The sequence below is a fragment of the Malaya genurostris genome, chromosome 2 (assembly GCF_030247185.1).
Source record: "Malaya genurostris strain Urasoe2022 chromosome 2, Malgen_1.1, whole genome shotgun sequence".
Lineage (NCBI taxonomy): Eukaryota > Metazoa > Arthropoda > Insecta > Diptera > Culicidae > Malaya > Malaya genurostris.
In genome coordinates this window covers 14131984-14146179 of record NC_080571.1, presented here as the reverse complement: position 1 = coordinate 14146179, position 14196 = coordinate 14131984, and the positions used below count along the sequence as shown (strand labels likewise).

The window sequence follows — 14196 nt, the reverse complement described above, 5'->3', positions numbered from 1 at the left end:
CCTGCTTTTTTCGGTAATTTCTCCAGAGCAGATTAAAAGATGATAGCTTTAGTTATTATTATCGGTAAATAATTGGAGAGAAGGATTGCTAAGAGTGCCGTAATAATCAAAAGAGAAAGTAAACAAAGAGAATCTCTCATTATTACATACGTCGTTTTGAACATTTTATACAGATTTAAATTCATACATCTAACATTAAGTGATTACAAATGAGATTTTCCGTCATTTGACAAATTAGGTCTTTATGAATTACATCGTATGAGGGATTAAGTCACCAGTAAAATTCAAATTTTTTTGGTGTGTGGAATTTGGCCTTTCTGCTTCAACAGACTTCGAAGCCGATTCTTAGCGTACAGAATCATTGCATGGCTAGTACTATGGATCCTATTGACACTAAGAATCCTTCCAGGTCGGGACTCGATCATACGACAACTGGTTTGTAAGACCAGTGCCCTTTACTTTGAACCGCCAACCGGCTTTTTGAATACCACTCATCATATTTTGGACACTCTTCATTTCTGTCATATCCAGAGTCTCTTGGTCAACTTCTGTTTGAAAACTGCACAATATTGCATAATTGGGCTGAATTGAGAATCGCTTGCTTAATCAAGCAGTAGACGCTTGTCACGAAAACCTGTTTTTTTGTCCGCTACTGCAAATGCCTTGCCAGATCATAAGCTTAACTTGTTACTTTTTCTACCAATAAGAATTTTAACGTACTATGGACATCACGTGCGTTTAATCGTTCATCAGGACGCCTTCTTCGTATTTCGTAAGAATATTACGCCGTTCAATGTCCTTCGGTTGAGTAGCTTACCAGCCCGAAAAAAAAGGAAAAACCTTCTCGCAGACAAATTCATCTGACGATTTATTGTCCAGTAATAAGTTTCTGGGTGAAGTCATGATAACACCATCAAATACAGTTTCCGATTCATAGTTTCGCAACGACGCACAGTGGTTCGAATCAATAAAAACGTGGACATAAATCAGTAGCTGCCAAACCGTTCTTTTAATGCATATAGTTGCTTTTAAGAAATTCATGTTCATGGCCTACTTTGACAAAAAATATAACCATAACATTTTTTTTGAAGAGATAGAAATTTTTTTTCTTCTACAAAGTTTTAGAGCTATTGAAAATAATTTACTTTGTCAAATGTACCGAAAGTGTAGGTCGCACCGTTTCGGATATACGAAGCGTTTTTATGGCAACCCCCTTAAAATCAGTTTTTTTTATTTATAACTTGTTTCGAGTTATTTTTTATGCATACTTTGTTCGGAATAATTGAAGATAATAAAAAATCCCATATTTTTGTTGAAGGTAGTGCATAGGTTTGTTGTTTCCTGGCAAAGTTATACAACATTTTACCTTTTTTACCTATGATAAAACCTCACACCAAAGCGAAATATGCAATTTTATGCAGCTGATTTTTACAAAAAATTTATAGGAAAAGATATGCCCGATACTAAAAAAAAATCTAAGTGGAACTCGATGGAACTTTTTTTTAATGCCATTCCAAAGTTAGTTTTAGTTATTGAATTATGACAACCCCCTTAAAACTAGTTTTCTAATCATAACTAGTTTCAAGTTATTTTTTTATACATACTTTGTTTGGAATAATTGTAGAAAATATAAAATCCTATAATTTTGTAGAAGGTAATGCATAGGTTTATTCTTTTCTGGAAAAGTTATACATCATTTTACTTATTTTTACCTAAAAAACCTTGTACCGAAGCGAAATATGCAACTTAATGCAGCAAACTTTTTTAATACTTATAGGAAAATATATTCCTAATCCAATTTATTTTCAAATGAGAATATCCTGAGTACTATTCGTGTGATTCATTTTCACTATGGCCATGCTGAAACCATGAATGGGTTAAGAAACGGAGGACGTCACGCGTCTGCTATTTCTGTAACTCACTTTTGCAGTGAGCGTAGAGATGGGCAATTCGCTACTGAGCTATTCCAGTGAATCGAATCTTTAAAGTGAGCTGATATTAATCTTCTGTGTTTTACAGATTTTATGTGTTTTACAGATTTTCAACCTTTTGCACAGATTTAAAAAATGGCACAGATTTTCACAGATTTCTGAAATCGATCACAGATTTTTGAAATTGATCACAGTTTAGCATCAAAAATTACAGAGCGGTAGGAAATAGTGAGACCTTTTTTTTGCTTACTAAAATGATTCAAATCAGCTATTATGGAAACGAGGAAACGTGCACAGATTTTGCACAGACAGGTTTTTGGCTTGATCACAAATTTTTGAAAAAATGACCTGGCATCCCTCCTGGTAAGGTGGAAACAAGCTACAAGCTGAACGGATTTTCGGCTCTTGAAGAGCGAGTTATAAATGAGAAGAATGTGTGTGCATGAGCTTTTATTCGTTTTTCCAAATGTGTATTTATCCTTCTTTAACAGATTGAATGAGCCATTGTCAATAAGAAATCTTATCTCTCACTCAGTAGGCTAAGGTACATTCAGGGATGCCGCTTTTGCAGATATTCTCAAATGTGACATAATAATAATTCGCAGACAAGTTAGTTCGCATAGCATTGTTCTTTGCGCATCAATGATTTCGATCATGGATATGAAAGAAAAACGGAGTAAGAAAAACGGCACTCAAAACAAACCTTCAGTTCAATCTAAATGAGCTGATACATTGAATCGATACCCCTCAGTGAGCTGATCGGTTCGGGAACTGCTCACCGGTATGAGCTGTTTCGCACATCTCTAAGTGAGCGTCGCACGATCAACATATCGTCTTAAAAAAACGTGTTGCTTTACAATAACTCAATTTATTTACACGTTTAAGAATGAAATCTCTTCGTAAGGGTATATTCAGTACTGTTCTAGTTCTAGATGCATAATTTATGTCAGTTAGAAAATTTAAATCTGAATTTTATAACAAGAGGCAGCCCCAGCAGTGTTTTACTCCTGTTTCAAATATACAAAAAATAGAACGGCATCGTAGACCAGTTTTAAATTTGACAGAAGAACTGGTGGAATAAATAAAACTAGAACGGCTTGCTGGGGATACGTTTGTTCCAGTTTCTGCTCTATTATATATATCTTCCATTTAGAACTTCTAGCTGCTGAATTTGCTCTAAAGGTTTGTACGTTTACAATACTTTTTCATATTTTGTTTGAAAAACATATGTGTTGAACTTTTGATAATTTTTCGGATTTTCAATATTTAAAACTAACTTTGGAAAGGCCTAAAAAATGCATCGAGTTCCGCTTAGATTTTTTCTAATATTGTTAATTGTCAAAAAGTAAACAAAACAAAAATTTACTTAAGTTGCGCGTGCAAGCATGAGCTTGCTTGTTTTTGCGTGTTTACGCGCACTTTGTAGTAGATCTTTAGGTAATAGAGTAATAATAAATAAATAAAAAAAATGTTTTTAAAATAAAGTGAATATATCTTAAAAAAATAATTTTTTTACATTATTTATATCTTCAGCAAAAATATTTCAAATGTTTTTTTCTTCCAAATGAGACATAAAACAACCATTTTTTTGTGAAAAAAAAATTATTTTTATTCGAAATTGGTACTACCCCCTTAACAAAAATTAAGGTGCCACTTTCAAAAGAAGCGTAATATAATCTTGTGAAACTTCTTCGAAGACACGTTAGCTCTTAAAAATCAAGGAAAGTCAGTACAGACTTTTGACCGTCTTTTTCCAGTTTTGGACCACTGTGCGACGACCTGGTCACGAGGTATTACGCTAACGCCACTGTTGAGTCGTAGCAAGATGCTAAATCGTGCCAAAACAGGGTGTTTGGTGAAGAAGTGGCAATAAACGGCGTTGAACGTACTCTTTTATGTAGTTTTCACTGTTAGTATTCCTGGTTGAGGTGAGTGAAAAGCTGATTTTACCGCACGTACAAATATCTTCCCAAATGAGATATTATTTCGCTAATTCTTATATCTTCTGCTCTGTAAATTTAATTTAGATGCGATTAGTCCATAAAAACATATATGTTGTCGCGATAAAAATGAAGTGAATGTTATTTTTGTGAAGGTAAGTCGATTTCTAAACACGCGCCATTGTTTCTGCTCCAGTTTCCTGGTAGCGTAACGAAAAAATAGTGAGAAATAAAATCAGCTCAGAAAGGCTTGTATGGCAACAAGCGGTAGCTTTATTGAATTTTATGTGATGTAGTCAAACTAGTAACCGAAAATATCAAAACTTTCTTGACCACCCGGCCCATCGAGAGTTATTTTGCACATTTGCGAGCATGGAGAGCATGGAGAGAAATGTAATACGCAGAGCAAGCCACGTGGGTATACGCGACCTACTGTCCTCAGTCCTTGATGTTCTGCGTAAGGCTTATTCGTGGCAAAATCTGAACATCCTTAATTTCGTACATCGTATATAGATTGATGTATGTATATTTGTTTATTGTGAAAAAACAATTTTTTTATAGTGCTACAAGCTTTTTTTAGATCGAAGATGGCGTTGAATAAAGAGCACATGCGAAATGCGATGAAAATGTCTGGATCTGTCAGTAAGAAAACTTGCAAAAAAGTTTGGTTTTCTGCAAGCAATTTCCATAACGTTCTTGAATCGTTCGATACACATTTGGCAACTGCCAGGAAGGCTGGGAGCGGAACATAAACGGAACCACCAGAAGGACGCGAAGGTTAGTGAATATTGTAAAAAAAGAGCAGGTCTTTCGGTGCGAACTGTGGCTAGAAAAATAAAAAATGTCTCCAACTTTCGTGCATAGTCTCAAGCACCGGCAAGGCATAAAGTCGTTCAAGGTGAAAATTGTACCGAATGGTAGTGAAAAAAAAAATGTGACAGCTAAAACTCGGACTCGCAAGCTTTATCGCGAATATTTGACGAAGTTTTCCTGCGTGATAATTGACGATAAAGCTTAAGTGCTGGAAGACTTTAAACAGCTTCCAACGAAAGACGAAGAAAAAGGCCTAGTTCCCAAAAAAAAAATGGTTTGCCAGGCAATATGCAGCTGTGGTCGAGCCAACCAAAGCTTCATCGCTAAACAGCTAAACTACTACTTAAATGCCCTTTGAAGGTTACTTTACTGTCAGTAATAATGTTCAATTCCACGCAGATAGGATGCAAAAAGCCATGCAGCCAAGAATAGAGTCCCCAATATCTATAGACAAACAGTCGATGGGCGATTTGCTTCCCAGCAACTGAGTGGAACTATAACTGTATAACACATTTCAATGAAACGTTTGCTTCCTATTATCCTGGAAGGATAATATATCAGAGCTATAACAGTAGCAGTTGTTGATTTTGATGAACAAACTAGATTCTGTTAGCTTCGATACTAATCGAGTAATGGATGTTCTATTCATTATGCTAGATCAATGTTAGAAACCACACATTAAATGTTGCTTTCGGACTAATTCATAATCAAATACATTCAAACGAAACCCGAACTGACTGCCAGGGACGATACGAGGATGATTTTTGCGGCTGTTCAAAAGGTGCACTTCATCGTCAGCTAATCGGCTTCCTTTGAATTGATACAGAAATAATAAACCACCGACGAGGAAGTTGTTTTCAACAATTCAAATTGTGGGATTTTGCGGGGGAACGTCGCGGAAGGTGTTGAAAGTGACGTTCAGTTGTGCATCACAGTGATGCTACGACCTGCTTCTGGATATGTCATTAGCATATCACTTTTCACCGTTTATGAGTTTGAATTTGTATTCCCATTTAGCATTGTTTCCTTCGAAAGTAACGATATCTGTCAGTGACAGCCTGGCTTCCGCACCGCAGGCAGCATTTATCTCACCCAATTGCTCATAGCCATTCATTCAGTCTGGAATGGATATCTTTCACGCAGATGAACGAATAGGGTTGGGAATCATTTCTCCTGGCGAAGCCTCCTGGTGAAGTGAAATATTCAACCCTATTTCGATTGACATAGTTGCAACCAAAGAGATTCAATTTCAAAAGAATTATGAACAATGTCCTTTTATTCCTCCTTCTGACGTGGATCTTCGGACGACGACGAGAGCCGTTGTGCACAAAAAAAAAAACACCGCAGAAGTGAAGTTCTCAGTAGGGATTTTCCTTATTCAAGCGATTGTTTGAGTAGGCAGGCTATCGTCATATCGCTATGTCGGCCGTCAATAGGAAAGTTCCTGCCAGGTCCTGCGGCAACCGCAATGCTAAGTGCTTTCGAGATAGCTGTTGATTTACTTAGTATCATAAATGTACGGGTCTATTCGAGAAAAGTGTCTAAAAAGTATTCAATGCTCGCACGAGTTTGTCACGCGCTGTTTACTGCCGAGAAACTAAAGTAAATAAATATCTATTTTAGGAAATGTTTAAAACTATCTGTGGTTTACAAATGCGGAAAAAACGTCTCCGCTCTCCTCAGGCATTCGATTATTGGCATTCGATTCGGGTAGTGTCGGTTTGATTAGCAGGTAAAAATCGTTTTCTACTGTCTTTAAATAGACAAAATAAAATCATTCAATCGAAAGAAGAACGAACCACTGTCTGATGATCAAGTTCGACGAGACAAATCTCACTTACCTTTGGCATTCCGCCGGCTCGGATGTCGCTGACTTGACAAAGTTCGATGACGTCCCCTTCCTGCAAGAAGTAAACATTGTTCATCCGGACATACGCGAGAAGAAAGAGAAGAAATTGGTGTTATCGACTCACCTTGCCTTCACTTTTCCAGTACACAAAGAACCCATACTCGTCAACTTTGAAGGTGCACGCCGGTTCGAACTCATTGTTGTCCTTTTCCTCGGTCCAGCGATCGAAGACGCATCCGGTTTGTAGCGCCTCTGGGACCGGGATTTGCCAGTTGAATTCAAACTTTTTGGTCATGGCTTATATTAATACTATGTGAGATCTGTGAAAGAGAATAACAACAACAGAAAACTAATTAATAATCAAGAGAAAGAGAGAGAGACAGACAGACAGTTGAATCTGAGGATACACGTGCGTTTGTTGCTAGTCATTTTCCAGTCCTATCACATATCCAAACCAAACCACAGAATTTCCGCTTCCATCGTTCGTCTGTTTTTTTTTTCGAATACGATCCCCGCTTAGTATGTGCAATAGCGAAACAAGGTCAACCGACAGCCAGGTGAGCTCGTACAAGTGCTAGTGTTTCACTTGTTTGAAGATACGTAATTAAATAAATCAAACATCGACACGAGCTTATTAAATTAAGCGTTGCAGTGAACGGTTGTCACGTTTCGTACTAGTAGTTTGTTGTGCATGAAAATGTGCGCTTCGCAACGATTATAGGCAACGGGTGGACAAAAACTGTTAACGAGCTCAGCGAAACGAGTCTCTGATATTACCCATCCATTTTATTTTTCATTATCGTCTCAAAAATATTTCGTGAAATACGTGTTCGTCTTTATTCACGAACAAGACGAGGTAAGTAGGTAAAGATATGCAAATGGAAATTGTTCTGAGACGATAAGATAAAAGGCGGGTGGGTAATATCAAAGACATAGCATGGTATAAAGGAGTATTAATAAAACTGGTTTCATACTTCCGAATATGGAATCTTATACACTGAGGTTTTTTTAAACGCGTTTTTTTTCCCAGACAGAACTTTAAATGGTGTTCTTATATAAAACTTACAATCACAAATTACAATCGGGGCCCCTGATGTCTATTTTCAGACTGACCTATACTGCTCATACTTGCATATAAGTCCGGTTTAGCGAGAAAAAAACGATCAAAATTTTATTTCCGAATTTTTTTGATTTATTGTGTAACCTAATGCTAAATTATGGTATTATTACATGAAATATCGGTAATACACTTTTGCTATTTCAATATTGCAAAAAATGAAATTATTGAAATTTACTCTGACAATGCGGGTACTTTGCACACACATGAGTTGATATTTTTTTCACATTTTCACCTCTTATTGCAATTTCTGAGAGTATATTGACGATAGATTTCATTCCTCAAGCTAACTCAAAATTGGCGAAAATCGATATGGGACTGATATGAGAGTATGGACAGTATAGCGATTGTGAATCATCTATTTTCAGACAGACGTATTCTACTTAATAGAGCAAATTCTAAGCCCACAGAATGATCTAAGATAGAATAAAAATTATTGTGATTATTTTTTCCTTTCTCATATAAAAAGGTTATGCAATCACTTGAAAACCGACTAGTAAAAATTGTTCATCGAGCTGAGTAATGTGTGTGTGTGTGTTCCTGAATTTCATCCGTTTCCAACTTTTGGTTCGGGAGTTATAGGGTAAAGTGTGTTAAAAATTGTACACCGGCAAAACAAAACCCGTCAAAAAATTTTTAAACTGGACTCAAAACCGTCCTAATCTTAGGGTCAAACGAAAGGTCCTACCAAAAATTACTGCATATTTTCGGATACAACAAAAATTTGAATCGTCGTTCAGAGTACAATGGCGAAATAGTAGAAAATCTTCAAAATTTGAATGAAAACTAGTAGAGTTGTTACGTCATGTTAGTTGATAGCTATACGAAAGGACATCGATTATACCGGTTCTTGGGTTCCGGTGCTGGAAGTACATGTGATAGTTCGTTTTCTATTGGATGGCTTAACCGATCAGAGAACTATTTTATTCTCTATGTTATACTAGTTAATACACAAACAATCCCTTGATTTCTTTCAAAAATCGAAGAGAAACATTTTGAATAGAATACCACAGTATTGTATATGAGAAAGGCATCATTACACCACTAGGTGGATTAAAACAGGTCTTTTTAAAATCAATTTACTGATAATTTGAAGGAGGAAAATATTTTTTTGCCCCAAAATTTTCGCTTGGTTGTTGCACATAACCATTTTTTGTTAATAAAAAAATCAGTTTATATAATATAGGGGAAGATGTTCGGTTGCCGGCAGCAAACCGTAAATTTTGACAGAAAACAGATAGCATTATTCCGACAAATATCATGTGTGTGTAATAGCAGCACGTTCTTTTTGTACCGAATACCGAAGCAAACAGACGCTTGTACTTTTTGCTGCGCTCAAAACAAATTTTAATTGCGTGAAAATCAACACAAAAGTTTTTTATAGTATTATAAATTGAAAAGCATCAATCGAAAAGGTGAGTGGATTGAATATTTATGATGTGAAATCGATTTACTTCGTGATTTAATACCGGATGCTATCAAAATTTTCGCAACCAATGTTTTTTTTAGTAAATTTCAAATTTCACAAAATTCATATTGCCATTGTGACAGAAACTTTTCTTAAACCAAATGTAAAATTGAAAAGTAATCCACATTATGTGGTTCATCGATTTGACAGGTTTACTGGAATGGGTGGTGGAGTTGCCTTTTTTGTCCAACGGCAAATTAAACATCGAATTTTACCTTCTTTCAATACTAAAGTTATTGAAAGCTTGGGAATCGAAGTTGAAACCATGCATGGAATTTATTTCATCGCTGGAGCATATTTGCCATTCCAATGCACCGGCGAACAATTAAATTTCTTTAAAGGCGATTTGCAAAAACTCACAAGATATCGACCGAAATTTTTCGTAATAGGGGACTTAAATGCTAAGCATGTCCAGTGGAATTGTAGGCAAAATAACAGTAATGGTAAAATACTTCATAATCAACTCTCAGCTGGTTACTTCACAGTTCTTCATCCCCGTAATCCGACTTGTTTCTCTTCCGTGAAAACCCGTCTACAATTGATCTGGTTCTAACGGATCAAAGTCACATTTGTAGTGAACCGATTACACATGCTGACTTTGACTCAGATCATCTTCCAGTAACATTCAGACTTTCCAACGGAGCTATAATTAATCCAATTAGTTCTATATTCAACTATCATAGAGCTAATTGGTTGGATTACAGATCTCACATTGAAAATCATGTGGATCATGAAACTATTTTAGAAAATTCTGCGGACATCGACACAGCAATTGATATTTTGAATCATTATATTATCGAAGCTAGAAACTTTCAGTTCCCAAAGCTCAAACTAAATTAAATTCTCCTATCATCGATGACAATCTTCAACGGCTCATTCGGTTGAAGAATGTTCGTCGACGACAATATCAACGTTCTCGTGATCCTGCTATGAAAAACATACTTAAGGAATTACAAAAAGAAATTAAACATAGATTTACTCTTTTGCGAAATTAAAATTTCGCTAAAGAAGTTGAACAAATTAAGCCATATTCTAAACCTTTCTGGAAACTTTCTAAGGTTTTTAAGAAACCTCAGAAACCAATTCCTGCTCTCAAGGAAGGAAATCAAATACTTCTTACATATGGCGAAAAAGCTCATAAACTTGCTCAGCAGTTCGAGAGTGTACACAATTTTAATTTGAACGTTGTGAGTCCTTTTGAAAATGAAGTCTCACTGAAATATGATCATATTTCAACCCAAGTGCTATCACAAGATGATATTATTGAGACGAATTTTGATGAAATTAAATCAATTATTAGGAAACTTAAAAACATGAAGGCTCCTGGTAATGATGCAATTTTTAATATTCTTATTAACAACACACATCTCACACTCTTAGTTAGAAGGTGACATATGTGTCCAAGTTGGAGAAATTTAAGTACATTCAAACCTTTCCCGATTTGAGAGTTTATTTACACCCGATCAATCAGCCTCGCTGTCATTGCAACTTGTAAACATTACCGACACCGAACCGGATCGGAAAGGGTTAAAAGTTGCTAAACGGTTCATAAGATATCAATTTACTCCTATTCCTGATAACAATAGTCCTCCTTTTTGAATTAAATTCACCAGTCCAGGACGATTATTATATATTAATATTCATCCCAACTAGATCAAGATAATTCAAATTGGTGACCAACTCCAGGCATAAGAATGCTCGAAACCACCTAATGACCTATTGTCAATTTCAAGCAGTATTAGTCCTGTCCACTCCGAGATCGATCCAGATAACATAACAATTTTCTTTTTACTTTTATAAGCGAACGATCGATCGATCTCGGTATGGTCCGACTTTGTCAATACGAAGTATAAATTGACTCCCACCCCCATCCGCCAAAGGGGGGTACGCACCCTGTAGCTCATCATCCAAAGCCTAGGGAAGTTTTGATAATCGTTATGGATGAACACAAAATCAAAGTCCGATTGAACTGGAAGTGCTTTTATGATCGTATGCGAAAATCTGGGCATGAAAAAAATCTTTTCCAAATAGGTGCCTCGTTCGCTCACAATCTATCAAAAGCAACAACGCATCAACAATCCAGAGAGCTGGTCGGCACTGTTTAGTCGCAATAAAAAGGATTTCTTGCGTTGGTATGAAACAGTGGACGAAACATGGATCTATCTTTATTCTCCGGACTTGCTTCAACATTTAGACGGGGAAAACGCAACAGGTAGCTGCAACAAGTATGGCGTCCGTTTTTAGATGCTCGAGGTATAATTAACGTCGACTATCTTGAAAAGGAAGTACCAACAAAAGTTTTTAGTTATTAATGCGTTAGGAGTTATTAATGCGTTTGAAGTATGGAATCGTAAAAAACGGCCTTATATGAAGCAGAAAAAATCATTTTTAACCAAGACAATGCACCGTGCCACAAGTCAATAAAAATAATGGCCAAATTGAACGTATTGGGCACCGATCTGTTTCTTCACCCACCATATTCTCAATAACCTAGCCCCCAGCAAATACTTGTCATTCGATGATCTGAGAGACTGAAGCCTATTTCAAGGCCATGTACAAATCATTCTATAAGTATGATATAAAAAATTTAGATAATAAATAAAGAAATTTTGCTCAAGAAATGTTGTTTTCCTAGTTAGTTCCTGAGCTTTTTGGACGATGTGAAAGCAACCTTCTCTACGGCAGTATCGAACCGCACAGAGTGCAAGGCGATTCGACACTGAACTTGGTTTTCTGTGAGTAATTTTTTCAAATGCGAACGCACTCATTGAAGAGCAGAAATCATATGGAAACCGTGAACTTATGTATACGAAACCGTCATATCAATTAGAGGAATGACAATGGTTTGAAAAACAGGGAGAGTTACACATTGTTCGTGTTTGAGTTGTAGATGTTCAAAACCTAACCACTGTCCAGAGATGGCATTTCACCAGAGTGATACACGCTAGAGTCAGATTTTTGCCACACCGAGGATGAAAAAAACGAAGCACCGCACAAAGAGGAAAGCGCACTTCTTCTCAGTGTCGAATAGACAGCATTTGAGTGTGTGCTTGTGGTTAAAGCAGCTGGCGCGAGTGAAACACATTCTCTTCGCATGAATCGCTCACACGCGCTCTCGTCTAAATACACCCAGGTGACCACTGGCGCGTGATGGTGAGCGAACACTTCTGTGAACTTCAATTAATAGAGAGTAGATCTGGCCTTGCTATGAAAAATTTGCAAGGAAAACCGAAAATTTTACGATAAATTGTTTTATTTTGCTGATTTTGCGTGTCCACGCTTCATCTACGAAAACCATACAGCAGAGTGCTCACCGGCGTGTACACCTCTGTGAAAGTATCTGCATCCACCTCGGAGAATTTATTAGCTAATGCTCTAGCACTTTGGTGCGATTCAGTGGAAGAGGTAAAAGGAAATAAACAAACGCACTCATGATGCGTGCACACTTTATACAACAGTGGTGTATAAATGTGAAAGAGAAGAGCTCTCGTTGAAGTTGTCAGTGCGAGGGGAGAAATTTTGCTTGCTCTTCGTCACACAGAGGAGATAGACATCTCTGCCACTGTCTATATGGTTTTACTTCTATGTTATTTTTTTTCAAAGATATATTTTATTAAGGCACAATCTGTTAAAGTTTATGATGCCAAGGGCTTGTCCCTGTGGATCCTCAGGAAACACTCTCGAGTCTTTGAAGATCCGGCGTGTGTCCCTCATCGATGGGAGTGATTCTTCGTGGCGGTGGTGATGAAAACATGGGAATAATTCTCGTGACATGGAAACATTTCAAAGGCTGCCGCATTCTTTTGTGGGTCCGCGGGAAACACCCCCGAGTTACGAGAACCCGGCGGATGGCCCGCATGTTGACTGGGGCGGCTTTCCGTGGGCGATGATAATGATGTTGCCGAAGAGAATGAAAAAAAAACATGGAAATGTTGTGGAAAACGGAGTGGAAAAGAGGGTATGAGAACGAATGACTAAAAACGACAAAGATCTAATTAGTTTACATCGAGATGGTGAAGAGACGGGGGAAGGGGTATGCGAAAAAGTTAGTGACAGCAAGAAGATCTTGTTAGTTTAGATAGAGATGGTAGACAGGCAGGGGATCGGGAGAATCGGGCGGATGTTAGTGCCGAACCTGTAGGTGAAGATTATTCTTAACCTCGCCAAGGAAAGGAGAACTTTCTATGCCAGATGCAACGGATCACACTTGTATATTTATGTGTTTAAGGTACTTGTATATGAGCATCATATATGAAATATCCCGATTTGCCAACACATCTCGAACAGGTACATCAGGTGGTCTACCTCGGGCCCTGAGGGAGTCCTTCAATAAAGACCTTGCGTCAGTATACTCCACGCACGTCCACACGATATGCTCGATGTCCTGATAATCGTTACCACAAGCGCAGAGACCGCTCTCTGCGAGCCCAATACGCCGGAGATGCGCGTTGAATGTGTAGTGATTGGACATGAGCCGAGACATCACGTGAATGAAATCGCGACTCACGTTCATCCCCCTGAACCATGGTTTCGTCGATACCCTAGGGATATACTTCTATGTTATGAATTTGTACCCCGGTATAGAAAACAAATCCTACGTCAAAAGATTTTGAGTGATTTCATTTATGTGAAGATAAAGAATGGAAAGGCGAGATGAGACAAGGTTGATTTTAGTAAACTGAAATCTTTTACTAACTTAACTTTCGCAAGAGGAGTTGAACTTACACAATTAATTCTTCACTATCTCTGATAGTGAAAAAGTAAAAATAGCATGATGGGTTTCCATCAGGTAGCGGTGAGTGCAGCGCTACTGAATACCGCTTACAACCTAGGCTAAACAGCCAGCACGCTGTGACTCTGGGGGCATAAGCAGTAGTTCGAACAAACCTTTCATTCTGATGTTCAACTAGCTGTATAGCGATTGAGAAGAATATCCATACAGTGAAGAACTCAATGTGTATAAGAATGCTGTCGCAAGTAGAAACTGACAGCTTCTGGTAACTTTTCTTTTACCGGTTCGTATAGTAAATGGTAGACCTTTTTCGGTACTTTCCGGCATACCAGAGACTCGAGTGATT

The 14196-nt window shown here is 37.4% G+C and overlaps 1 protein-coding gene across 6 annotated transcripts in view; it reads right to left on the bottom strand.

Annotated features, from left to right (window-relative positions):
- The window catches only part of LOC131428309 (1-phosphatidylinositol 4,5-bisphosphate phosphodiesterase), a 165752-nt gene that overhangs the window by 86721 nt on the left and 64835 nt on the right, over positions 1 to 14196 (bottom strand). For 5 of the 6 annotated variants that reach the window (XM_058592164.1, XM_058592163.1, XM_058592162.1 and 2 more), the window contains 2 exons: positions 6658 to 6853; positions 6526 to 6585 (listed from right to left, as the gene is read on the bottom strand). In XM_058592164.1, the coding sequence (XP_058448147.1) occupies positions 6526 to 6585; positions 6658 to 6828 (231 nt within the window). In that variant the 5' untranslated portion in view covers positions 6829 to 6853. Of the gene's footprint in view, positions 1 to 6525; positions 6586 to 6657; positions 6854 to 6922; positions 6943 to 14196 lie in introns of those variants that run through there. The other variant, XM_058592167.1, reaches the window with a different exon arrangement.